Source organism: Nicotiana tabacum, chromosome 23 (assembly GCF_000715075.1).
Source record: "Nicotiana tabacum cultivar K326 chromosome 23, ASM71507v2, whole genome shotgun sequence".
Taxonomy (NCBI): Eukaryota; Viridiplantae; Streptophyta; class Magnoliopsida; order Solanales; family Solanaceae; genus Nicotiana; species Nicotiana tabacum.
The window spans coordinates 122,229,549-122,255,640 of record NC_134102.1 but is presented as its reverse complement, the minus strand read 5'-3'; the positions used below and the strand labels follow the sequence as shown (position 1 = coordinate 122,255,640).

Sequence of the window (26,092 nt, the reverse complement as noted above, 5' to 3'; positions counted from 1 at the left end):
CGGGTTTTTTAATCAGTTTGGTTTGACTTTTCGGTTTGGTGCAGTTTTCCGATTCGATTTGTACACCCCTAGCTCTCTTAATGTTATTTCGCAGTCCAATTCGACTATGGACATTGTATAGGTCAAAATTTGCTTTAGTGGGATTTAGCATGGAGCGATATCGTGAAAAGCGATATGGTCGAGGTCGACTAGTAGATAACGGAGCTCGTAGCCGAGCAGTCAATAACGGCCGAGGTCGAATATCAAAGGCAGTGCTAACGACTAGTTTTTGTAATAGGATATTCAAGAGAATATTCAATTGAATATTCTTGGTATCTGTACTTTTAGGGTTGACTAAGTTATGTCCCATATAAATAGGAAAAGAGATATGGGGGAAAGGGGAGGTAGCATTCTCTAAAAAGAACACTTTTTGAGAAGAATACTTTCTCTCTAGAAAAGATACAAATACTACCTTTCTGAGAAAATTCGATTATATATTATTCCATATTTTCCCATCATATCCGAGAATAGTTCCAATATTATAGCATTTGCCTATCACTCATCACTGTCAAAAGGAGGAATCATCCACCTCATTCAATATTAGGTGAATCATTCTCCTTGTTTACGTTAATGCCATTTATTATTATTTATTGCTTGAAATTCTTCTATCATTAAAGATCTTGAAACATTTAATGTACACATCATTTAATCCTCCGCCAACATTCCAGATAAAGGTACGCAATCTCCCATCTATTACATTAGCAAAACCTTAATCGACCCCGAGACGAGGTATCCCCAGCTCAAAAAATTGGTCGTGGCCCTGGTCGTAGCTTTACGAAAGCTTAGACCCTACTTTCAGTGTCACCCCATCTCGGTAGTCACAACTTCCCCCTTGCGAAGTATTTTGCACAAGCCTGAGCTATCGGGCAGGTTAGCCAAGTGAGCCATAGAATTAAGTGAGCATGATATCATATATCAACCGCGGACGGCGATAAAATCACAAGTCCTTGCCGATTTTGTCGCCGACTTCAGCGCAAAAATAATGCCCGAAGTCGAAAAAGAAGCCGCCCACGCTTCTCCACAAACACAAGATCTATGGATTTTGTACACCGACGGTGCTTCCAATGCGTCGAGGGCCGGACTGGGACTTATGCTCGAAGTCCCGACAGGCGAAGTGGTTCGCCAGTCCATAAGATGTCCAGACATGACTAACAACGAGGTCGAGTATGAGCCCGTGATTGCAGGGTTAAGGCTAACACTCAAGTACGGGGCGAGGCGGGTCATCTTATGCTGCGACTCTCAACTCGTCGTCAACCAAGTCACAGGGACTTTCCAGATCAAAGAGCAAAGGTTACAAAAATACCAGGCCGAGATCTGCAAACTACTACCAGAGTTCGACGAATGGCAGCTCGACCAAATCCCTCGAGCGCAAAACATCGAAGCAGACGGCCTCGCCAAATTAGCGGCAGCAGCTAAAAGCATAACCGGAGAAGGAAACGTGGTCACCCTCCTCCACTCATCGATAGATCAAATTGTGGTAAGGACTATAAATCTAACTTGGAACTGGCGCAACCGTATTGATACATACTTGAAGGACGGCGTACTCCCAGATGATAAAAAGAAAGCCAAGAAGATCTGGATGTAAGCGGCCAGGTACAACATCATTCACAACTACCTATACAAAAGGACTTATGGCGGCCCCCTAGCGAAATGCTTAGGCCCGAATCAAACGTGGCGCGTCCTAGAAGAACTCCGCGAAGGCCACTGTGGAGCTCACTCAGGAAATCGAGCTCTGGTCAGATGTCTCACACTGGCAGGTTACTACTGGCCTACTATGAAAAAAGAGACCGCATACTTCGTGAAAAAATGCGAGCAATGCAAAAAATACGCCCTAATGATCCATCAAGCGGGCGATCATCTCCACTCGGTCACTTCCCCTTGGCCTTTCATCAAATGGGGAATGGACATCGCCGGCCCCCTCCCTGCGGGGCGAGGTAATATACGATTTCTTTTAGTTTTAACTGACTATTTTTTTAAATTGGTAGAAGCAGTAGCATTCGCCCAAATACGCGAACAGGAAGTGATCGCCTTCATATGGAAAATATTGTGTGTCGCATCGTCCTCCCCAAAGAGATCAGTTGCGACAACGGACCCCAATTTACTGGAAAAAAGGTCGCCGAATTTTTTGAGAAGTGGCATATCAAAAGAATACTCTCCACACCATACCACCCCACGGGCAACGGGCAAGCGAAATCCTCCAATAAATCAATACTAAACATCATGAAGAAAAAGCTTGAGGACGCCAAGGGATTATGGCCAGAGCTATTAACAGAAGTGTTTTGGGCCTATCGCACAACGCCAAAAACGAGCACAGGAGAGACGCCCTACTCTTTGGTCTATGGGACTGATGTGGTAATACCAATCGAAGTCGGAGAGCCCAGTTTGCGATACTCCTATGAGAGCGGGCCGAGGAACAATGAAAGCATAAGGCAAGAGCTCGACGAAGCCGAAAAACGGAGAGATATGGCCTACATGAGGATGATCGCCCAAAAACAGCAGGCAGAACACTATTACAACAAAAAGGCCAAGATCAGACCACTCAAAGTCGGGGACTACGTGCTCAAGGCCAAAACACAAGCAAGTAAAGACTAGCGGGAAGGCAAACTAGGGATGAATTGGGTCGGCCCATACAAAATTACGGCAACAGCAAATAAATGGTCATTTCAACTAGAAATAATGGAAGGAAAACTACTACCAAACAATGGGAATGTCGCCCACTTCAAGTATTTCAACTTTTAAGAAAAAGCGTCCTCCAAGTCGTACTCATTTTCCCTAACTTGAGTTGTGTCCCAATTGGGTTTTCTCAAGGAGGTTTTTAACGAGGCGACAAGGGGGACACTTCAAGTCGAAATACGAACGGAAAGAGACACTGGATGGTCAGTTCATTGCCCAACCTCTCAACATGTCTCCAGGTCACCCAATGAATAGACTAGATAAACTGGGACTGGAATGCCAGCCCGAAAAACATGTAAATTTCTCCAAGTATATGAGCAAAACACAAATGTATGAAGTTCGCCCATGTTTTCGACAGAACAAAATTGCCTCAATATCTACTCGGCCCCCGGCCACAATTAAGTAAATAACATTCGACCTCGTTCGAATTAACTAACATTCAACCTCGTTCGAATTAACTAACATTCGACCTCGTCCGAATTAACTAACATAGTTAATGCGACCTCGTTCGAATTAACTCACATTCGACCTCGTTCGAATTAACTCTCATTCGACCTCGTTCGAATTCATTAACATTCGACCTCGTTCGAATTAACTAACATTCGACCTCGTTCGAATTAACTAACATTTGACCTCGTTCGAATTAACTAATATTCGACCTCGTTCGAATTAACTAACATTCGACCTCGTTCGAATTAACTCACATTCGACCTCGTTCGAATTAACTCACATTCGACCTCGCTCGAATTAACTCACATTCGACCTCGTTCAAATTAACTCACATTCGACTTCGTTCAAATTCTTGGCCATGACGAAAATGAAATTTTTATGATTGAAGCAACCAAATGACAAAACAAAAGAAAGAAGCGTGCAAGCCCGAACATAAAGAAAAGAATTAGATACGAAACAACGAAAATGACATTTCATACTTCAAATATATTCCTTACAAAGGCTAAAGCAGATGCCAGCAAAAATACGTACAAGAGTTACAAGCAAGAGAAAGAAAAGCAACTACGTGCTAACTAACTCAGCAACATCATCTCCACTCGTATCTCCACCATCGATGTCTCCGTCGGGATACTCATCTTCGTACCAGGCATCCTGCTCAATCCCTTTCACGTTTTCCTCATCATCACCAGTTTGTTGTGTAGCGGGGTCATAGCCACAAGCAAACCGAGCTTCATGTGCCTTAGCACGTGCATTCTCTAAGTCGGCTTCCGAAACAGCCCTCGTCTCCATCAGATCCTTGAATATATCCAGCTGGGCCTTGGCGTGAATCCATTCCTCATATAGATCTCGAGGAACATTAGGAAAAGCAGAAGTGCGGGATGAGGACGACTGAGCCAGTAACTGTGCCTTTTCGACCTTGAGGGTAACAACTCGATCACTAAGGTCTGCAACCTCTTTTTCTAACTCCCCTATCCACTCATCAAGCCGCTCCTCTCTGAGCCTAGCCATCTCCATGGCGCAATCCCGTTCAGAACGGAAAACACGAATCGTGTCCTCTAAAGCTTTCGCTTTACTCGCAGCGGATAACTGGGCCGACTCTGCCTTCTCCAAACCCGCAACCTTCTCAGCGACCTCGCCACTCAAAACAGCTGCTTGAAGTTAACACTCCTCCAGCTCGGCACGCAACGAGACCACTTGGGCCTGAAGGTCGTTGCATTGGGCCTCGACCCCTTACTCACCTCGAGCTCCTCCTTTTTGTCTTTCAACGCCCCCTCGATATCACTACATTTTCTGATGACCTTTACCAATTTGTCACCCTTCTCCTTTAGCTCGTTTCGGAGGGCCCGGAAGTTTCTACTGCCACAAAATCGTCGGCAAAGCTCACAGTGCTTATCACAATATTCGCAATATTTCTGCTCCATCTTTTGGAAGATGTCCTTACGCCTCTCCTCTCGGTGGGAACTTTCAATCTCCAAAATCACGGTCTGAAAAGAAAGCCAGAGCGAGTAAGAACACAGTCAGAGTCGACATGAAAAACGAATATGGAAACGGAATACCAAACTTATCCTAAGAGCAAGGCTGGCTATGCTCTTCGACAAAGTGGAATCCTTCAGCTTCTCGAGTATCTTACCCTCCACATCGGAACAGAGTGGACCAAGATAAGGGAACACGTCCTCCGTGTTAACTAATAGATCCCGGTCTAGAGGGATCGCAATAGTCCGCGTGCACCCCTCCAACCTCACCTCAATTCGGGTGAGTCCTTCTCCCATCATCCTAATCTCCTCGGCGTCTATATCAGAGTCCGTCTCATAATCCTCTTCGGCTACACTTTTGCCCTTGGTATCAACCCGAGAGGAAGAATCCCCGGCTGGTAACGAGGTCGATGTCTCACCCCTTGTAAAACGTCAGGGACCTGCACCGACGATCCTTCAAAACTCGTTTCGACCTCAGGGAGCAACGTATATCCCTCGGCCCCCGACGATGGCCGAATCTTGGACAACAGCTTGGCATCATCTCCGAGATCTATGGTCGCTGTTTCTCTAATGACAAAGCCCTCCATCACCGAACTCCCCACGCGGACACCTCCCTCGCCGATACCGACAGATCGCCTCTTGCGGGGAAGCAAATTATCATCATTCGGCAACGATCCTTCCTCATCGTCCTCGTCAATTAGATGACGCAGAAGGGAAGTAGAAACACCCGCCACAGTAGTTGACGACCGAGCAAGTCTTACCGTAGCAACAGGAACAGAAACCCTCTTACGGAATGCCGGAGCAGGAGCTTTCTACCTCCTCAAAGACCCTCGGCATGCAAAAAGGATTAGAATGCCAACTCTTAATGTCATGACGAACATGCGACCACAAGTTTATGACGACATATGTAAAAAGTCACTATATATATGAGTACAGACGGACAAACTCACGGGTTGCTGAAAGCTTAGGCCCGAACCTCTTGAAAAAGATTAGCCACGCACGAATCCCCACAGTGTGAGGCAAGACCTCGCCAACCCAATCGTGAATATCCACGACCAAAGGAGGGGACTTGGTCTCGGCTGAACGAGAAAAAGACAGAACGGTTAGACTACGACCAGAACGAGCACTTAGTAAAAATAATTACGGGCGTAATTCCACGCCTCAGGAGATCCATTTGTGTTCGCCACCATGTCCTCAGTCTTGACGTAGAAGTAATTAAACCAGAATCGACGATTTGCTTTATCGTCCATCTTTACTACCAAGCTTTTGCCTCCACGATGACGAAGGTGCAACATCGTCCCCTATGGAAACTCGGCGCGAAGAGGTGCATTAGGTGTCAAAGAGAGACCCCACAGCCAGCCAATTCCGCGTACTTTGTCAATATGAGGATGAACTTGTAGATATAAGGAGAAAGCTGAGCCGGGCAGACGCCGTAGTAGCGGCAGAATTCCTCTGCCAATGGGAGAATGAGAAAAGAGTAGCCCACATAGAATGGATATGCGTAGAACACCCAATATCCAGGGTGATGTATTTGCACCACATTGCGTCCAGCCGGGACCAGATCGATGTGGACTAGAAATTTGAACTTCGCCCTGAAATTAGCAAGGGCAGCCGCGTCCATATCAGACTCCACGACCTCAGGGTCATCCTCGGGAAGCTTTGAGAAGTCAGTTCTAGCCTTCTCGTCACGGGGAATTATTTTCTCCACTGTAGGAAAGCTTTTATCTTCTGCAACAATGGTAGCCCCATCGTCAGGGGGAGGCATGCGCGCTGCTAAGGGAACAGGGTCAGGTACCCCCTAGAACTGGAAGACACATTAACCATTTGGTTTATGAATAGAGTAGATGTAAACGCAGAAGAGTCAAGAGTAGTAGGAACCACCAAAATCAGTGAAGGCAGGAGTATGAAGTAAGGTCAAGAAAACAGAGATTCTGATTGAGGAAGGAAGAAGAAGATATGAAAATCTAATTTTTAGAATGCAAATAGTGAATCGAAGGATTGAGTATCCCTATTTATAAGAGTTAGAGCATCAATATCGAGGAATCAAATCGTCGTTGCCCAGCTCAAGAATCGAAACGGCAAAGGCGCGGGAAACGATATAGGGTATCGGAAAAACGCATAATAATGATGTGACATGACATCACTCTAAAACGATATGACCCTAGGTTGCGGCTCACGGAAGGCCACGTTTCCATCCCGTCCGAAGCGCTACTACTCGACCTGCTCACATAAAACTTTTTAATCCTAACTAACAGAGTCCGCTCATCAAGGTCACCCATGGTTGACATCAATAAACAGAGGGACTAACTTTATAGGTCAAAATCTGCCTCAGTGGGATTTAGCATGGAGCGATATCGTGGAAAACGATATGATCGAGGTTGACTAGTAGGTAACGGGGCTCGTAACCGAGCAGCCAATAACGTCCGAGGTCGAGTATCAAGGGCAGTGCTAACGACTAGTTTTTGTAATAGGATATTCAAGAGAATATTTCATTGAATATTCTTGGTGTCTGTACTTTTAGGGTTGATTAGGGTATGTCTCATATAAATAAGAAAAGAGATAGGGGAAAAGGGGAGGCAACATTCTCTGAGAATAACACTTTTTGAGAAGAAGACTTTCTCTCTAGAAAAGATACAAACACTACCTTTTTGAGAAGATTCAATTATATATTATTTCATATTTTTCCATTAGATCCGAGAATAATTCCAATATTATAGCATTTCCCTGTCACTCATCACCATAAGAAGGAGGAATCATCTACCCATTCAATATTGGGTGAATCATTCTCCTTATTTACGTTAATACCATTTATTATTATTTATTGCTTGAAATTTTTCTATCATTAAAGATCTTGAAACATTGAATGTACACAACATTTAATCCTCCACCAACACTGTCCGATTTTATTTGAGCTGACTAGTTATAAATTTGGGAATATTATTATTAACTAGATTTAATCTCTTTTTATATAAAATTAATTAGTTTAATCAAAGGTTTACATTTCTACGTGATATTGAGTTAGAATAAGAGAGGCGAATTTTAATATTACTCTATAATAACTCGCTAACTTCACTCACAAAATTACTCAAACGGGAAAGTTTATATTGTCTCTTATAAGCTAGCACGACTTTCTCTTCATATCCCTTACATCTCTTTCATGGTTATTGGCAAAATTGAACCTTGAAATCTACGTGATCACTTCTTGTGAAAGTTGAAGTACCTTACGAATATAGGCTACATTAAATATTAATGAGATTCAGTTACTTGTTTCTACATAAGTACAAATTAGTTTGAAATGTTAACCACAATCCGATAAAGAACTTAACCTTAGCTTGAAAATAGTAAACTATCTACAACAACAACAAAACAAAACAAAACAAAAAAGAGAATAAGTGCAAGCTGCCTCAAATCTAATCCCAAAAAGAAAGAGAGTGCGCATAGAAGGTTTCAAGCTGAATTAACAACTTTCAAGATTTAAGATACAAGAAGGATGTACACATTTTTGCAATATCATAACTACCCTCGTCTTCTCACAAAATTCCATTAGTGTCTTGGCCGTTTCAAAATAAAAAAAGTAACAAGAAGTGTTGTGAACTTCTGATGCTGGAGACCACAATGCTTCCTGCATGGTGCTTGTTTGCTCTTTCTTTAATCGACGTGGAAGCTTACTAGGATACAAAGTCCCACATTTATTCTTTTTTAGTTAGTTTTTCACTCACAACCTTGATTAATTCTAATTTGCATGGTGTATAGCCCATTAAAAATGAAGCTCCATATTAGAATTATTTCCATTTGCGGGGTTGGAATTTGAGACATTTGATTAAAGATGAAAAAATCATATTCATAACACCACAATCCTTAACAATGATGTATCTAATGTAGATGCTATGGGTTTATTTGAACACACAGCTTTCGCTCACGCTCTGTATTTTTGCCCAAAAAGTTATTAAATATGTATAAATAATGAATTTTGAACCCATAAAATGAGATATGATAGAGTTATGAATCTGAACTTATAACGTTGATGATCCGCCTTTGACCCTTGATTTTAATCCTTTGTCATACCTTATTTCTGGATCCATACACATGAACCATCATAAGTTGTTTACATATCTAACAATTTTTCTACAATATATCATATTTTATGCTTTATTTTTAATTTGCTTGATCTCACTACAAGAAAGTAAGGATACGGCGACATTAAATAAATGTCATATAATGCTGCGTAAATATCGCAAATTCATTTACCGACATTTAATTTATATTTGTATCAAATGTCGTAAATTTTGGGGTCGAAAATTTTCTGACATTTAGATAAATATCGGTAAGAAATTTACGATATTTATTTATGATATTTTTTGAAAGGTCACATAAATTGCTGACATTTAAAATAATGTTGGTAAATAAATTATGACATTTATTTAATGCTTTTTAAAAAAGTCGCATTATAATTTGTGACATTTTGGTAAATGTCAATAAAATTTTTATGACATTTAAGTAAATGTCAAGTAATTTAGTGACATTTTTTAAAATCTTGTGAAATATCACATTAAAATTTCCATATCAAATTTTCTAATATAAGAATAATAATTTTTTATTTAACTTTTTGTCATGACTCAAATATATATTTAATTTCTACATTCATAAATATCAGCCTTTATACACAATGTAACAAATATGAAATAGAAAATGTCTTTAGACGTTGTATTCAAAGAACATAGTACTGAGATAATAGAGGTTCTCCTTACAAATTAGACGTTCAAATCAAATGACCCGTTATATCTCAAATAAAATTTAACTCTAACTAAATCATAAAAGATAAAGTAATTTTAACTTCTAGAATAAATTTTGCAACAAGGCTTTATGGATCCATCTTTCCACTAGTCAAGCATTCTTTTTCAATAATTGATCTTATATTCTTCAGAAGCTCTGCAAAAGAATCACATAAAATAGAATCACAACTATGTAAAAAAACTAAAAAAAATTGAAGTGTCTTGCATGTTTTCCAAACTTACCCACTTCTTTTTTTTGGTCCCAAGTTCATTAGTTTCGGTCTTCTTAATTTTGTAAACCTGAGAAAAAATATTAGAAAGATTACTTTGATAATTTATAGAATTCAAAACTTAGTGTAGAGTACAAGATACAATCAACAAGACAAAGCTTTTGTATCCCCAAAATGCAGCAACTTCTACAAAAACAACATAAGAACTTTGAATTACAAGCAAAAGTCTAGAGGCAACACTCGAAACATATGATAGCACTTTTATACTAAATTTCCTTCTCTCACAGCATTGTAAAAGTTCTTTTGAATTGTAAGTGTTTACCCGAAAAATGGATAGAGTTAAATTTATACGTGGTTCTAAAGATACATGGTATAAATTGGTACAAAAGTAGAAATATATTGAATATTGACTGTAAAAAGGAATGAATAGAAACCCAAATTGAGTAGAGAATGATTTATAAATGAATAAGATGAATCAATATCAAAAACCCAAAAAAAGATAATATTAGTTAGATGTTATGTAAATCGCAATAATTTCTAAATATGAGAGTGTATGAATGTATGAATGAATATGTGAATGAATAAATTGAGTCCTTTGAATCAATGATAACCTACTCTTAATATAGTGGAGGAATCCTACTTTGGATATAATTAAAAATACATAGTGGGGATCCCATGATAGATTAATTAATTGGCTTTTTCTTGATTTTCGCCGAAATTCTCTCCCCAAATGCGATTATATCGGCTCTTTTGTCCCTTGGCTCGAGCCTGAACTCGGCCGCTCTCGATCGTGATCAGCCTCTATTTGCTCGACCTCTATCTGGGCTCGATCTCGGTCTCGGCTGATTTCGGTCTCGATCGGTCTCTATTTGCTCGACCTCTATCTGGGCTAGATATCGATCTTGGCTGATCCCGACCTTGGTCGGTTTCTAGGGCTCGAACTCAGCAGCCCGACTTCACATCATAGCTCGATATTACAATGACGAACCTCGGTCCATCATGCCCCAATCTCAATTAGTCACACGAAGGGCAAACTCGGTTTTGACCGTATACAGATAGTCCCCTCGTTTCTCAGAAAGAATGTGACGAGAAACGATATGATTTTTCAATCTCTGACTAGATACACATTGATGTCTGCGTTGAGCCCGATTGTGACGTATGTGATAAATGTCCCGTCGATTCAGTTACCAAGGCATTAAATGCGCATCAGTCGATGGTCGGCCACTGCCAATTTTGAACCATCATTGTGAAATCTATAAATAGTCCCCCTTCTTCATTATCTTAAACCTTTACCTTCAACTCTTCTCATTCTAACCTTCACAGTTCTTCGCCTTTTCCAAAGTTCTCTATTTCCAAGTTTAAAAATTTCTTTTCTTGTTCTTCACCAAACACCAAAAAATTTCAATTTCCCATCTTCTTTGTTCTTGAAAATTTAGATGGCCAAGATATCTAAAACTGTTCCTCAGAAAGAGGCTGCTTCCTCATCTCGGCCGGCCGGTGAGAAACCGGTGGTAGAGCCACGCCTTGAAGAACTCATTCCCGAGGGATGTGTTATCGATTCTGACTTTAAGGTCGAGAAACTCTCATCAGTTGCTGGTTGATGTGAGCCGGTATCGAGATATATATACTCGATACCCAAAAGCCTTCTTTATTTGGTGAAGAAAGATTGTGGTTGGAAAAACAAAGAGGTTGTGATACCGGCACCGGAGGAAGCGATCACTACCCACGTGGAATAGTACTTGAGTGTTTACACTTATCCTTTCAAGTTAGGTCCCCTCGATCCGGTCATCATCGACTTCTGCAAGAAGTACCAAGTGACCCTTGGCCAAATACATCCTTCTTTCTGGAGGATTGTAATACTGCTCCGTTTCTTTGTGAGCAAAATCGACGGGCTTCCCTTCACCCTCGACCACCTCGTGAGATTATATAGCCCTCGTCTTTACCGAAGTGGGCTGATAAAACTCCAACGCCGGGCCACCAAGGCGTTCACCTCAAGCATAGATGAAGATAAAGATCGGGGTTAAATGATCCGGTTTGTTCGAGTGAAGACCTCGGACCTAATCTCGGCTGAGAGTATGCCATTTCCCGAGAAATGGAATATGAACCGTAAATGTGATTCCGTTTTTAATTTTTGTTGTTTTTACTTCTTTATCTTTTCTTATCAGTATTTTTCTTGACACAGCCATTTCTTGGATGCCGAATGCGGTTCCCCATCTCGAGAACTGGGTCAAGAGCCTAGTTTCAACGTCAACATACGCCGAGCACGCATGGCACGATTTGTCAAAGAACCGGTGGGAGGCTCGTACTCATGGTAAACCTTCCTCTTGGCTCACCGATCTGTTCAAGTCTTTTTTAATGCATAAGTTTTACTTACTTTTCTTTCTTTGTAGGTCTCGTAAAAGATGCGGTTATGAGACCCCCATCAGGTGATGAAAAAGTTTTACCGCCTATCTCAAATCGGAGAAGGTGATTAAGAGAAAAAGGGCCTTGGACTCCGAGGGTCAAAAACCCAAAAAGAGAGCGGCTCGTAAACCCAAGGTGAACATAATCCCTTTGAATATGGAGTAGGTCCTGAGTCTAAGAGATGAAGAAGAAGAAGAAAGTAATTGCGGGTTGTTGGCCTGTGCACGGGCTAGATACTCAGAATACTTCAGTATCAGTGGGAGTTGATACTGCTCCGACCAGGCTTAATGAGGTCGAGGAGGGGACTTCGACCCTAGTTCCTGAGCCGAGGGAGACTGAGGATATTTTACCTCGGGGCAAAGAGACCGTCGAAGAAGCTGCGGATGCCGGTGTGCAAACCGAGCTTGAGGCTCCCCAAGACGGAGACGATGCCCAAAAAGACCTACTCGAGGAAATAGAGATCGGAGATTCCCCTTCTTTCCCTTCTTTCACCCAATCGATGATACGTGACGCTTAAGCTGTGGAGACTTGTCACGGGGAAGGAGCCCATGGAGGGGAGGATACTTTCCGTGGTTATTTTATCGGGGTAGAATATGTCACTGGTCCGAGTGACTTGGAGGCTCCGAAGAAGAGCTCGAGCGAGGTGGGAGTGCCTTGCCTTTTTAACAAAGCCCAACAAGCCCTGAATCGGGTAAGTTCATTCTTTCTTTGCCAATTTTCATACTTGTGTTTTTCTTTCCTTGTATAATTCCTTCTTATTTTTGTAGGCTTTTGTGCTTCATCACGAGGCGTATTTCCAATCCCGAGGGGAGCTGATCCGGTACGAAGCCGAAGTTCGAAGGCTTACTGAGGAGAGAGACGCCTTAAAGCTTCTGAGTGAGCAGAAAGAAGGAGAAGTAAAAGGACTTCGGACTGAGCTGGAAGCATTTTAGAAAGAACAAGCTGAGCTATCCGAGCAGGTAAAAATAATCTTTGAATTTGATGATATTGACTCGTGAGTGATGGCTAATAGTTCGGTCCCGCAGGTCGAGCAAAAGTTTGATGTGATCAAACAACTTCGTGTTGAAGTAGACGTAGTGAAATCGGATGCCGAGGAATGGAAAAAGAACATGGACCACCTCGCCTAAGAAAAGGAGACTGCCCGAACTCAACTGGCTTCGGCTGAGACCCAACTCCGAAGCTTGAAAGATAAAGTCTTGGTATAAGCCAAGAAAATCGAGGAGTTCCAGTCTCGGTTGGGTTCAACAAATTCTGATCGAGAGAGGCTGGCCACATAACTTACAACGGCCAATCGGAGGTCAAGAAGACCATGGACAATGCTTATGCAATGGTGGCCGTTTATCGATCTGATGCCAAAGCTGCTCAGGTTCGAGCAATGGAGGTCGCCGAGGCTTCTTAGGCTTGAGCAAACTGGGTTACCGAGCATGTTAAATGCCAGTCTAGGAGGGAGACTCTCGAAGAGATCCATGCTCGTGGATTCGATCTTACAGCCGAGACAGATAAAGCTAAGGAGCTTGAAGCCAAAGCTAGAGTGTTGGCCTTTCCTGATGATGATGATACCGGGAGTGCGAGCGGATTTGAAAGTGAAGAGGGCCTCGAGGGCGAAGACATTGCTCCCGGAGAGGACTAAGTCTTTTAGTATTTTTTGTGTTTCTTATAAGACCGTTTTGGTATTTTGTAAAGAAATTTGATTGGGTCATGCTGCCCTTGTAAATGATTTTTGACATGTATAAAAAACTTTCTTCCTTTCTGCCTTATAGAATTGTGAAGTTGTTTTCTAATGTCGGGGTTCAGATAATTTGATCATAGCCGAACTAGTGTAGCCCTTAGGCCTTTTGATCGAGTGAGTGTTTGCTCGAACACGAAGTTAAAAATTGCCCTTAGGCTTTATGGTCGAGTGAGTGTTTGCTCGAACTCGAAGTAAAAAACATCCCTTAGGCTTTATGGTCGAGTGAGTGTTTGCTCGTACTCGAAGTAAAGTAACAGTCCTTAGGCTTTATGGTCGAGTGAGTGTTTGCTCAAACTCGAAGTAAAAAATAGCCCTTAGGCTTTATGGTCGAGTGAGTGTTTGCTCGAACTCGAAGTAAAGAACAGCCCTTAGGCTTTATGGTCGAGTGATTGTTTGCTCGAACTCGAAGTAAAGTAACAGCCCTTAGGCTTTATGGTCGAGTGAGTGTTTGCTCGAACTCGAAGTAAATAATAGCCCTTGGACTTTATGATCGAGTGAGTGTTTGCTCGAACTCGAATTAAGGTAGCCCTTAGGCTTTGTAGTCGAGTGAGGGTGATTTCTGGAACTCGAATTAAGGTAGTCCTTAGGCTTTGTAGTCGAGTGAGTGTTTGCTCGAACTCGAATTAAGGTATCCCTTAGGCTTTGTAGTCGAGTGAGGGTTTGCCCGAACTTGAAGTAAAGTAACAGCCCTTAGGCTTTATGGTCGAGTAAGTGTTTGCTTGAACTCGAAGTAAAAAATAGCCCTTAGGCTTTATGGTCGAGTGAGAATGATTTCTTGAACTCGAAGTAAAGTAGCCCTTAGGATTTGTAGTCGAGTGAGGGTGATTTCTCAAACTCGAATTAAGGTAGCCCTTAGGCTTTGTAGTCGAGTGAGTGTTTGCTCGAACTCGAATTAAGGTAGCCCTTAGGCTTTGTAGTCGAGTGAGGGTTTGCTTGAACTCGAAGCAACGTATCCCTTAGGCTTTATGGTCGAGTGAGTGTTTGCTCGAACTCGAAGTAAAAAATAGCCCTTAGGCTTTATGGTCGAGTGAGAATTATTTCTCGAACTCGAAGTAAAGTAGCCCTTAGGCTTTGTAGTCGAGTGAGGATGATTTCTCAAACTCACATTAAGGTAGCCCTTAGGCTTTGTAGTCGAGTGAGGGTGATTTCTCGAACTCGAATTAAGGTAGCCCTTAGGCTTTGTAGAGCTTGATCTCGTTGATTTTTCGGATGGCAGTCCCCGATTTATGGGGTAATCATTCGAACTCCGGTCATGGTCGGCCCTTAAGCCTGTTTACATAACAGATCGAGAACATGAAGTAGAAGAATCTTTCTGAGATATGAGATATCGGTAAAGAAGAAATTTCTCTTTATATGTCATTATACATGCATTCATGTTTTGTGCCAGGACTCGAGCAAACTATGCGGGCATGGTTCGTTTGACCATGTGGCCCTTACAAATTTTTCCTATCGAGACCCTGTTGCCATGAAGTAATTTCCTTGCATCGAACTTGATATACCCAGTATTCGAGGTTGATTGTAAAGAGGTATCGGATACTATCGAATTGTTCTAAGTTAGCACGATCAATGGTTTCCTCATTAAAAACCTCGCTGAAAAATCCATTTGGGACAAAACCGGTCTAAGGGAAAAAGAGTGCAACGCGTGTTTTCAAACCTAAAGGCTTTGAGTTGAAGAATCCATCCTTGTTTCTGGTCGAACACCTGCAAGGGTTAATTTCGAAATTCAAATGAACATGGGAGGGTCGTACCTTAGCAGTAGTATCGTTTTAGGTGCGATACGTTCCAATTACTCGGTAGTTGTTTGTCGTTTATCACACCGAGCTTATAGGATCCTTTTCCGACGATTTCGAGAACCTGATACGGTCCTTCCTAGTTCGGACCCAGTTTCCCTTCATTAGGATTTCGGGTGTTGAGGGTGACTTTCCTTAGCACCAAGTCCCCGATTTTAAAATGTCGAAGATTGGTTCTTCGATTATAGTACCTTTCGATCCGCTGTTTTTGGACGGCCAATTGGACGAGAGCGACTTCTCGTCTTTCGTCCAACAATTTTAGGCTCGTATTCATGGTCTCGTTATTCAACTCATTTGTTGCATATCGAAACCTAATGCTAGGTTCTCTGACCTCAACCGGGATCAGAGCTTCGACGCTATAAACCAACGAGAAGGGCGTTGCTCCGGTACTGAATTTCGATGTTGTGCGGTATGCCCATAGGACCTCGGGTAGTATTTCTCTCCATTTTCCTTTGGCGTCGGTCAATCTCTTCTTAAGATTTTGGATGATGGTTTTGTTGGTCGATTCGGCTTGTCCGTACCCGCTGGGATGATACGGTGTTGATAGGATCCTTTTTGATCTTATGATCCTCGAGAAATTTAGTTACTTTGCTGCCGATGAATTATTTTCCATTATCACATACAATCTCGTATGGCATCCCGAATCGACATATGATGTGGTCCCAAATGAAGTCTATCACTTCTTTTTCTCTGACTTTCTCGAAAGCATGTGCTTCAACCCATTCAGAGAAATAATCAGTCATAAACAAAATAAACTGAGCTTTACCTAGGGCCGATTGGAGGAGGCCGGCGATGTCCATTCCTCATTTCATGAAAGGCCATGGAAATAGGACAGAGTTGAGTATCTCCCCGGATTGATGAATCATGGGCGTATGTCTTTGGCATTTGTTGCATTTTCGAATGAACTCCCTTGCTTCCTTGCCCATATCGGTCCAATAATACTCTGCTCTGATTACTTTGTGGACCAGCGAATCGGTACTGGAGTGGTTTCCATAAGTGCCTTCGTGAATTTCCCGTAGGAGGTAATCGGTATCTCCCAGTCCCAAACATATTGCCAATGATCCATCGAACGTCCTTCTAAAAAACATTCCGTCTTCGGACAGGGTGAACCGTGTTGCCTTTATGCGCAGAGATCTCGATTCCTTTGGGTCTGATGGAAGCTTCCCGTTCTTGAAGTACTTTATATATTTGTTTCTCCAATCCCAGGTTAGACTCGTGGTGTTTGTCGTGACCTTATTCGATCACCGATCTTATGAGTTGTACCACAATCCCCGAGTTGAGTTCGTCATCTTCGATCGATGAACCAAGTTTGCAAGGGCGTCCGCCTCGCTGTTCTGTTCTCGGGGTACATGTTGCAAAGTCCATTCCTTAAATCGATGTAGTGTCACCTGTAATTTATCCAAGTACATCTGCATTCGATCTTCTCAAACTTCGAAAATCATGTTAACTTGGTTTACCATGAGGAGGGAATCACACTTAGACTCTACGACCTCCGCTCCTAAGCTTCTAGCTAGTTCGAGACCTGCAATCATGGCCTCATACTCGGCCTCATTGTTGTCAATTTTGTAGTTCTGATAGATTGTCTAACTACATTACTTGTGGGCAATTTTAGTACGATGCCTAGTCTGTCCCGTTAGCCTCGGCAACGAGAAATGAATCATCCTAGGGCGGTTATCCGTCCCGTTAGCCTCTGCACGGCCTTTACATTATCTACTATCGTGATGTCCTCGATAACTTTGATTTTATCGGGTGTTGATCTCGATTCCTCGATTGGATACCATGAAATCAAGAAACTTACCCGAGCCAATCCCGAATGCACATTTTTCGGGGTTGAGCTTCATATTATTCTCCCTCAGTATGTCTGAAATTTCCTGCAAATGCTTTAAATGGTCCTCTGCTCGCAGGGACTTAACTAACGTGTCATCAATATAAACTTTCACTAAATTTCCTATTTGTTTTTCGAACATTCGGTTTACTAGGCGTTGATAAGTTGCACCAACATTTTTTAGACCGAGTGGCATTACGTTATAACAGTAGGTACCGTACTTAGTGATAAACGAGATCTTTTCCTGATCCTCCGGGTTCATATGTATCTGGTTGTACCCGGAGTAGGCATTGAGAAAATTGAGAGTCTTGTGGCCGGCCGTGGCATCGATCATACGATCGATATTAGGCAAAGTAAAAGAATCCTTAGGGCATGCTTTATTCAAGTCTTTATAATCTATACACATTCTAAGTTTGTTTCCCTTCTTAGGGACTACCACCACGTTTGCTAGCCATTCGGGGTATTTTACTTTTCAAATGGATCCTATTTTAAGAGGTTTAGTTACCTCATCCTTGATGAAGGCATGTTTGACCTAGAACTGGGGCCTTCTTTTTTGCTTTACCGGATGGAATTTCGGATCCAAGCTTAGTCTATGAGTGGTTGTTTCCGGTGGGATCCCTGTCATGTCAAGATGGGACCAAGCGAAACATTTCATGTTAGCTATAAAAAATTGAATAAGCTTTTTCCTGAGCTCGGGATCTAACCCCGTGCCCAGGTATACCTTTCGCTTGGGCAGATGTTCGATTAGCGTGATTTACTTCAGTTCTTCTATCGTTGATTGGGTAGCGTCGGAATCATCGGGGACCACGAAGGATCGAGGGACCTGATATTTGGCTATAATTCTATATTTTTAGTGCATTACTTACCTTATATTTCAGTGCTTTAATGCTAAACTACACTATATTTGCGCTTAATTGAGCTTATTTTTTGTGTAGGTACGTTGAAAACGAAATTGTGAGCAAAGTAGAGATTTTATGTGTATTTTATGCACTACAAGAATGAATCGTGACTATTTGACGATGGGAATAATTTTGATGTCATGAGTGGCTCATGAATATTTGTCGTGATTATTTGATGATGGAGTGATGATTAATATTGGAAAAGCAAATTAAAGAAAGACAAAAAAAAGGAAACAAGGCAAAAGAGGAGTTGAAAGAAGAAACGATAATGAGAAAGGAAGGAAAGCAAAGTTAGGCAAAGAAACAATTGAAACAAAGTTAGGCAAAGAAACAATTCAAGACTGAAGCAACAAAATTGAAAACGAAACAGCCCCAGGCTACGCGAGATTCATTGTTCGCTAGAAAGCATGCGGCGCGAATTCTGTTGCTCGCTATTGAGAAGGCGGCGCAAGCTTTGTGGCTTGCTACCGAGCTGGCAAGGCAAGGCCTGAGGCGCGGTGGAGTGCGCTATAGAGGTCACGAGGTATGGTCTGTAGCGAGGGTGTTCGGATTTTTAAAGCCTATTTTGTCTCCTATTTGGTTTTGGATTTGGTTATTCCGTTTGGATCTTTTTCCTACACCTATAAATAGTCATTAAACACCATTTTTAGAGGAGTTTTGTGACCGGAGGCAAGAACATCACGTGGAACTACTCTTGGAGGAGAAAATCATAGAGTTCTTCATCCCTTTATCTTTTCTTTGTAATTTGTTTATGCAAAATACTTGAAAAATTGTTACTACGAATATGAGTGGCTAATCACTCTAAGTTCTAGGGTTGTGGTTGATATGATTATTAACGTTTATTAATTACATCTTCGTTAATTCGGATTATCATCTTGTGATTGTTTCTTTAATTCTAGTTTTTACTTGTGAATTGTTGTAGCTACCAATTCACCCTACTATATATGCTATGCTTGGGAAAGTCGTGTTTAGATTAGAGTAGAATTAGAGAAAGCTTGTTTCTGAACCCGTGGCTTGGGGGAAGATTTCGCGGTTAGGATAGGAATATACCTAACAGTCTTGCTTAGTTAATACCGTATTATATTCGTTCATGATAGACTCAATACCATAGGAATATAAGATTGATATATTGTGGGCAGGCGAGTAGTATTGTGGGAACATACTATTCATATAAACGATCTGGTTAATTAGCAACCATAGATAATCTGGATTAACGAGTGTAATTATTGAACTTAATAGGATTGATAAACCAACCACAACCCTGGAATTTTCATCTCCTCTGAAGTAAAATCTCATCATACGCATTTGCATTCTTGATAAATTAGTTGTTACTTGTTTAATTTTCGCAATAGTAGATTAATAGAAAAATGTCACTCTTAAATAGCTTGGACAATTAATTGATTTTAGTTTGCTTAGTTAATGATCAATCTAAGTCTCTATGGGTTCGACATCCGACTTTCGAGTCACTTTATTACTTGATGACCACGTATACTTGCGTGCACTTGGGGAACCAATAAGTTTTTGGTGTCGTTGCCGGAGACTTAGTTATTGATTGTTTAGTTAAGTTAAGCTTTTATTCGTTATTTGTTCAAGTTTTAATTTTTAGTTTGCTTTATTTGTGATAATGCAGGCTCTTCCCTTGAATGCGGAGGAGTAGAAGCGCAAAGAATCTCCTTCCTCTTGACCCTGAAATCGAACGAACACTTCATAGAGTGAGGAGGGAAGTTGAAGCTAGAACTATAATTTAAAGAGAGTTGGACATCGTAGTTCAACCACAGCCAATAGAGATGGCAGGTAATGAAGAGCGTACGATGATAGAAGTTGCAAGGCCCAATCTGGCTCTTATGACTTTGGCGATTTGTGAAGCCTAGTATCACGGGTCACTTTGAACTTAAACAGTACATGGTATAGTTGATTCAATCCATAGGGCAATATGTAGGTCTATCTCATGAAGACCCGCAAAGGCACATTCAGAACTTTCTAGAAATTACAGACACTTACAATTATCCGAACATTTCCAAGAACTATGTCAGGCTGACATTGTTTCCCTTTTCACTGATGGGGGAAGCTAAGGAATGGTTACAAAAGGAGCCCAAGAACTCAATCCAGAATTGGGATGATCTAGCAAGGAAATTCTTAATCAAGTTTTTTCCCACAAAGAAGACAAAGTCACTGAGGAGCTAGATTCTTGGGTTTCAACAACGAGATGGTGAGACTCTTCGACAAGCTTGGGAAAGAAATAAGAGGCTATTAGAGACTGCCCACACCATTATCAAACTGATGAGGTGTTGGGTCACACTTTCGTTGATGGGTTGGACGAGGCATCAAAGATGAATCTTGACTCAGCATGTGGGGGTAGTTGCATGGAAAGACCGTATAGTGAAATCCAGATCGTGCTAAACAATTTCACTGCTAATGATAATAATTGGCAAGGAGATGGGGAACCACAAAGAGCACTTAAATAAAAGACAATATATGTGATCGAGCTTGATGATTTCTCAGCAATGAGGGCAGATATAGCGAGATTAGCGAATCAGATGAATAAAATGACAATGCACCACACACAACAAATGCAACATGTGCAACAGATGTCTACTTGCTGCGAGTTATGTGGTGAAGGTCACACAAGTGACATATGACCCGTGAATCCTGAATCCATCTACTACGTGGGGCAACAAGCTAGAGGGCCGATGAATCAAAATGCTCAATATAATAACACATATAATCCGAACTAGAGGAATCATCCTAACTTCTCTTGGGGTGGAAATCAGAATATCAGGCATCAAACGAATTACAATCATACACCTCAACCGCTACAGCAAGCAGATGAGAGTCTAACTGACATGATGAAAAAGCTCTTGATAGACAATCAGAAAGTTATGGTAGAGAGTCAACAAGTCAGGGCTGAGAATCAACAATTGCGCACAGAGTTCAGAAATCTAGAGAGGCAGTTTGGGTAGATGGCTAACAATTAGAATACTAGACCTATTGGAGCTCTTCCAAGTGATACAGAGAAAAATGCTCAAGTCTGAGTTGGTAGAAGTGCCTAAGAAGAAAAAGGAGCAATATGGGCTCGAAGAAGAAAGAGTGCCAAAACTTGTAGAGGTAGATGAGAGAGACAAAACAGAGCCTGAGCAAAAATCAGAAAGGCTGCCACCCCTTTTCCTCAAAGATTGAGAAATAAGAATGATGACCACATGTTTCACAAATTCCTAGATATGCTTAAGCAGATATATTTGAACATCCCTTTGGTGGACATGCTCCGTGAGGTCCCAAAATATGCAAAATATATTAAGGACAAAATGGCCAATAAAAGGAGGTTAAATGAGTTTAAGACCGTAGCACTTACTGAGGAGTGCACTTCCAGGATTCAACATAAGCTTCCACAAAAGCTTGAGGATCCGGGTAATTTTACCATCCCCATGAGGATTGGTGAATTTGATGTGGGTAGAGCCTTGTGTGATTTGGGTGCAAGTATCAATCTGATGTCGTTGTCAGTGTTCAAACAATTGGGCTTAGGAGCTCCGAGACCCACTACGGTGATGCTACAATTAGCTGATAGATCTTATGTTTATCCTGAGGGGGTAATTGAGGACGTCCTGCTGCAGATTGGAAAGTTTATTTTTCTTACTGATTATGTCATCCTAGATTACGTGGCTGATGAGTTAGTTCCTATCATCTTAGGAAGGCCTCTTTTGGCCACTGGAGATGCAATCATCAAAGTCCGAGAAGGTAAGATGATCCTGAGGGTGGACAATGAAGAAGCAGCCTTCAATGTATATCGAGCCATTCAGTTGCATCGTCATTACGAGGACCTGACCATGATTTCGGTGGTGGAGTTAAATGAACTAGCCGTAGAGCCAAGGGCGTTTAAAGAAGATGCACTAGAAAAGGCATTGATGTTGTTCAATCACTTGGAACTTGAAGAAGAGGTTGAGGAGATGTTGCACATTCTGGATGCATCGTGTGAATACATAAGAGAAAGAACCCAATTTGAGCCTCTAGATAGGCTAATCGGCCCGCCTCCTAAACCCTCAGTTGAGGAGGCCCTAAAATTGGAACTTAAACCCTTACCATCTCATCTTCATTATGCATATTTAAGAAATTCTATCACTTTACCTATGATTGTTTCTTCTCATTTGTCTGAATTGCAGGAAGAAAAGCTCTTAAGGGTGCTGAGGGAGCACAAGCATGCCGTTGTTGGACGATATTTGACATAAAAGGTATTAGCCTTGCATTCTGCATGCATAAAATACTCATGGAGGATGGACACAAGCCTAGCGTGGAGCATCAACGCTGCCTCAATCCAATCATGAAAGAGGTGGTAAGAAAAGAAGTAATTAAGTGGCTCGACGCATGTATAGTATTTCCTATCTCCGATAGCAAGTGGGTAAGCCCTGTTCAATATGTACCTAAAAAGGGGGGTATGACTGTTGTAGTAAATGAACAAAATGAATTAATCCCAACTAGGACTGTGACTGGTTGGCGAATATGCATAGACTATAGGAAGTTGAATAATGCTACACGAAAAGATCACTTCCCTCTCCCCTTCATTGATCAAATGCTTGATAGGTTAGCCAGACAGGAATACTATTGTTTCCTTGACGGCTATTCGGGGTATAATCAGATTGCTATTGCCCCGGAAGATCAAGAAAAGACCACTTTTACATGCCCTTATGGCACTTATGCATTTAAGAGAATGCCATTCAGGTTGTGTAATGCACCTGCGATTTTTCAAAGGTGTGTGATGACTATTTTCACCGATATGGTGGAACAGTTTGTGGAGGTTTTTATGGATGATTTTTTTGTGTTTGGTCCGTCTTTTGATGAATGCTTAACCAATCTTGCTAAAGTGCTTTCCAGGTGCGAAGAGACTAATCTGGTACTGAATTGGGAAAAATGCCATTTTATGGTACGTGAAGGTATAGTGCTGGAACACAAGGTGTCCAAAAATGGACTGAAAGTTGACAAGGCTAAGGTGGAAGCAATTGAAAAGTTACCACCACCGATTTCAGCGAAAGGAGTTAGGAGTTTTCTGGGACATGCAGATTTTTATCGCCGATTTATAAAGAATTTTTCAAAAATTTCCTCTCCTTTGTGCAGGTTGTTAGACAAGGATGTGTCATTCAAGTTTGACGGTGCTTGTCTGAAAGCATTCGAGGAGCTGAAAAAGAAGTTAGTGAGTGCACCATTCATAGTGGCTCCTGACTGGAACGAGCCATTTGAGATGATGTGTGACGCCAGTGATGGTGCAATTGGGGCCGTATTGGGCCAGAGGAGGAGCAAAATATTTAACTCCATTTACTACACAAGCAAGACTCTCACTCCCGCCCAAATAAATTATACTGTGACAGAAAAAGAGTTGTTTGCTGTAGTGTGGGCATTCGATAAATTTTAGGCCTATTTGGTTGGCACCAAAGTCATCGTCTATACAAACCATATAGCCATCAGGTATTTGTTTGAAAAGAAAGATGCTAAACCAAGGCTAATACGTTGGTTTTTACTCTTGTAAGAATTTGACTTAGAGATCCGAGATCGTAAAGGAACAGAGAATCAAGTGGTTGATCATTTGTCCAGGTTAGAAACTCAGAATCATATAGCTGAGGGAGATGTCATCAAGGAAACATTACCGGATGAGCAATTGTTGGCCATTACTGCTGGAGAGGTATAATGGTATGCAGATTTTTTGAACTATTTGGCAAGTGGAGAGATGCCGCCCGATCTTGAACCTTATGCTAAAAAGAAGTTCTTGCGAGATGTGAGGTCATATGTGTGGGATGAGCCATTCCTGTTCAAATCGTGTATTGATCAGCTAATGAGAAGATGTGTGCCCGAATCTGAAATAAATGCTATCTTACATGAATGCCATGCATCTCCTTATGGTGGTCATCATGCGGGTGACAAAACAACAACTAAGGTATTGCAATCGGGTTTCTATTAGCCTAGGGTGTTTAAAGACGCCCATGAGTTCGTGAGGAGATGTGATAGGTTCTAGAGAACAGGAACAATTACGAAAAGGCATGAGATGCCATTGCACGATATTATGGAGGTTGAAAATTTTGATGTTTGGGGAATTGATTTTATGGGTCCGTTTTCCTCGTCCAGTGGGTGTAAGTACATTTTGGTGGCCGTTGACTATGTGTCGAAGTGGGTGGAGGCCATAGCTCTTCCTACCAATGATGCCGAGGTTGTGGTTAAGTTTGTGAAAAAAGCATATCTTTACAAGATTCGGCACTCCGAGAATGATGATAAGTGATGGGGGCACCCATTTCTGTAACAAGCTTTTGGACAATGTCTTAGCGCAATATAGGGTCAAACATAAAGTTGCAACCGCTTACCACTCTCAGACTAGTGGGCAAGTGGAAGTTTCAAATAGAGAGATAAAGCAGATCCTGGAGAAGACGGTTGGTGCAAGTAGGAAAGATTGGGTTACAAAGCTTAATGATGCTCTATGGGCATACCAGACCGCTTACAAAACTCCAATCGGAACCTCCCCTTACAAGCTGGTTTATGGGAAAGTACGCCATTTACCGGTGGAACTTGAGCACAAGGCCTATTGGGCATTAAAGAAGCTGAACTTTGATGCAGACTTAGCGGGTAGAAAGCGGTTGATGCACCTGAACGAGCTTGATGAGTTTCGCTTGCATGCGTATGAGAATGCCAAGTTATATAAAGAAAATATCAAGCGCTGGCATGATAAGCATATTCAACATCACGAGTTCGAACCGGGCCAATTGGTTCTCTTGTTCAATTCGAGGTTGAGACTCTTTCCGAGGAAGCTCAAATCGAGATGGTCAGGCCCGTTTGAGGTAGTAAGAGTCACTCCACATGGTGTAATTGATTTGCGCGTCTTAGGTGGCGAGAGAACGTTCTTAGTGAACGGACAAAGAGTAAAGCACTATTATGGAGGTGACTTTGATTGTCAGAAGTTGAAGGTGTTACTTGCCAATGATTTGACAAGATTCTATATCGTGCCGCGGCGTTAAATTAGGCACTTGTTGGGAGGAAACCCATCTTTATTGCTTTCTTTTATTTTTATTTTTATTATATTATTTTTGTAGTGTCTGTTTTTATTTTGTGATTATAAGAATAGGAATCAAAGCCATTGGAAGAGTGCAAAAGCGAGCTAGATGGTGAGAACTAAGTGTAGGGTGCTCATACAAAGGACCATGCCTGGGGGAAGTCTAAGTACCCCGTGAGTCGTGATTGCTTCGGCTTTTGGCCTTACATGGAGTTTCTTGTCCACTCTCGTTATTTTTTTGCTTTATTTGTGCATTGGGGACATTGCACTTTTTTAAGTGCGGGGTGGAAGAATTCCTCTAGATAATTAGTAGTAGTATGTTAGAAAATATTAACTTCTTCTTTTGATTTTAGCTTCTTATTTTTATTTTCGTAGTTATGTAGTATTTTAGTAGCTATGAAAAAAATGGAAAAAAAGTAGAAAAATTGGACTTTTCCCGACGATGGATCTCCTAGACAGTTTTCTTGAGGGATTTAAGTCTAAGGAAAAAGGACAAAAAGATTTTCTTTGTATGTAGTGCAGTAATTCCCTCTTGGTTTTTCTTTGTGCCTCGGTTCTTTTTCAAGGATTTTATTTGAACCGGGTATAGTTAGTTTTATTTTTTTAGGAGTAGGAGCCACTGTGAGATGAATTGAATTGGAGCAATATCTCTTGACTTTGTTATGCCTTGAGAATAGTGAGTACTTTGGTTGTGACGCTTAGGTTCAATTTTTGACTCTTGTATAAGTACCTTAAATCATTTGATCTTAAATTTGCTTCACTGCTTTGACTAGAGTGTCTTGATGAGTC

General features: G+C 41.5%; 2 protein-coding genes across 2 annotated transcripts; both read left to right on the top strand.

Annotated features, from left to right (window-relative positions):
* Positions 1–21,584: 21,584 nt before the first annotated feature.
* On the top strand, positions 21,585–22,502 carry LOC142177362 (uncharacterized). The gene has a single exon (XM_075245839.1). The coding sequence runs from the start codon at positions 21,585–21,587 to the stop codon at positions 22,500–22,502; it is 918 nt and encodes a 305-aa protein (XP_075101940.1).
* Positions 22,503–23,047: 545 nt separating this feature from the next.
* On the top strand, positions 23,048–25,268 carry LOC107762796 (uncharacterized). Its single transcript, XM_075245838.1, has 5 exons — positions 23,048–23,545; positions 23,681–23,733; positions 23,860–23,947; positions 24,630–24,879; positions 25,138–25,268. Exons 1-5 carry the CDS (start codon positions 23,048–23,050, stop codon positions 25,266–25,268), a joined length of 1,020 nt encoding a protein of 339 aa, XP_075101939.1.
* Positions 25,269–26,092: the final 824 nt, after the last annotated feature.

What these genes read in the sequence shown, in the direction of transcription:
- LOC107762796 (XM_075245838.1), top strand. Translation starts at nt 23,048, where the DNA reads ATGGTGGAACAGTTTGTGGAGGTTTTTATGGATGATTTTTTTGTGTTT. An exon ending in GTGATGGTGCAATTGGGGCC is followed by an intron (nt 23,546 to 23,680) that starts GTATTGGGCCAG and finishes GATAAATTTTAG; the next exon opens with GCCTATTTGGTTGGCACCAA. An exon ending in ACAAACCATATAGCCATCAG is followed by an intron (nt 23,734 to 23,859) that starts GTATTTGTTTGA and finishes TCATTTGTCCAG; the next exon opens with GTTAGAAACTCAGAATCATA.
- LOC142177362 (XM_075245839.1), top strand. Translation starts at nt 21,585, where the DNA reads ATGGCCAATAAAAGGAGGTTAAATGAGTTTAAGACCGTAGCACTTACT.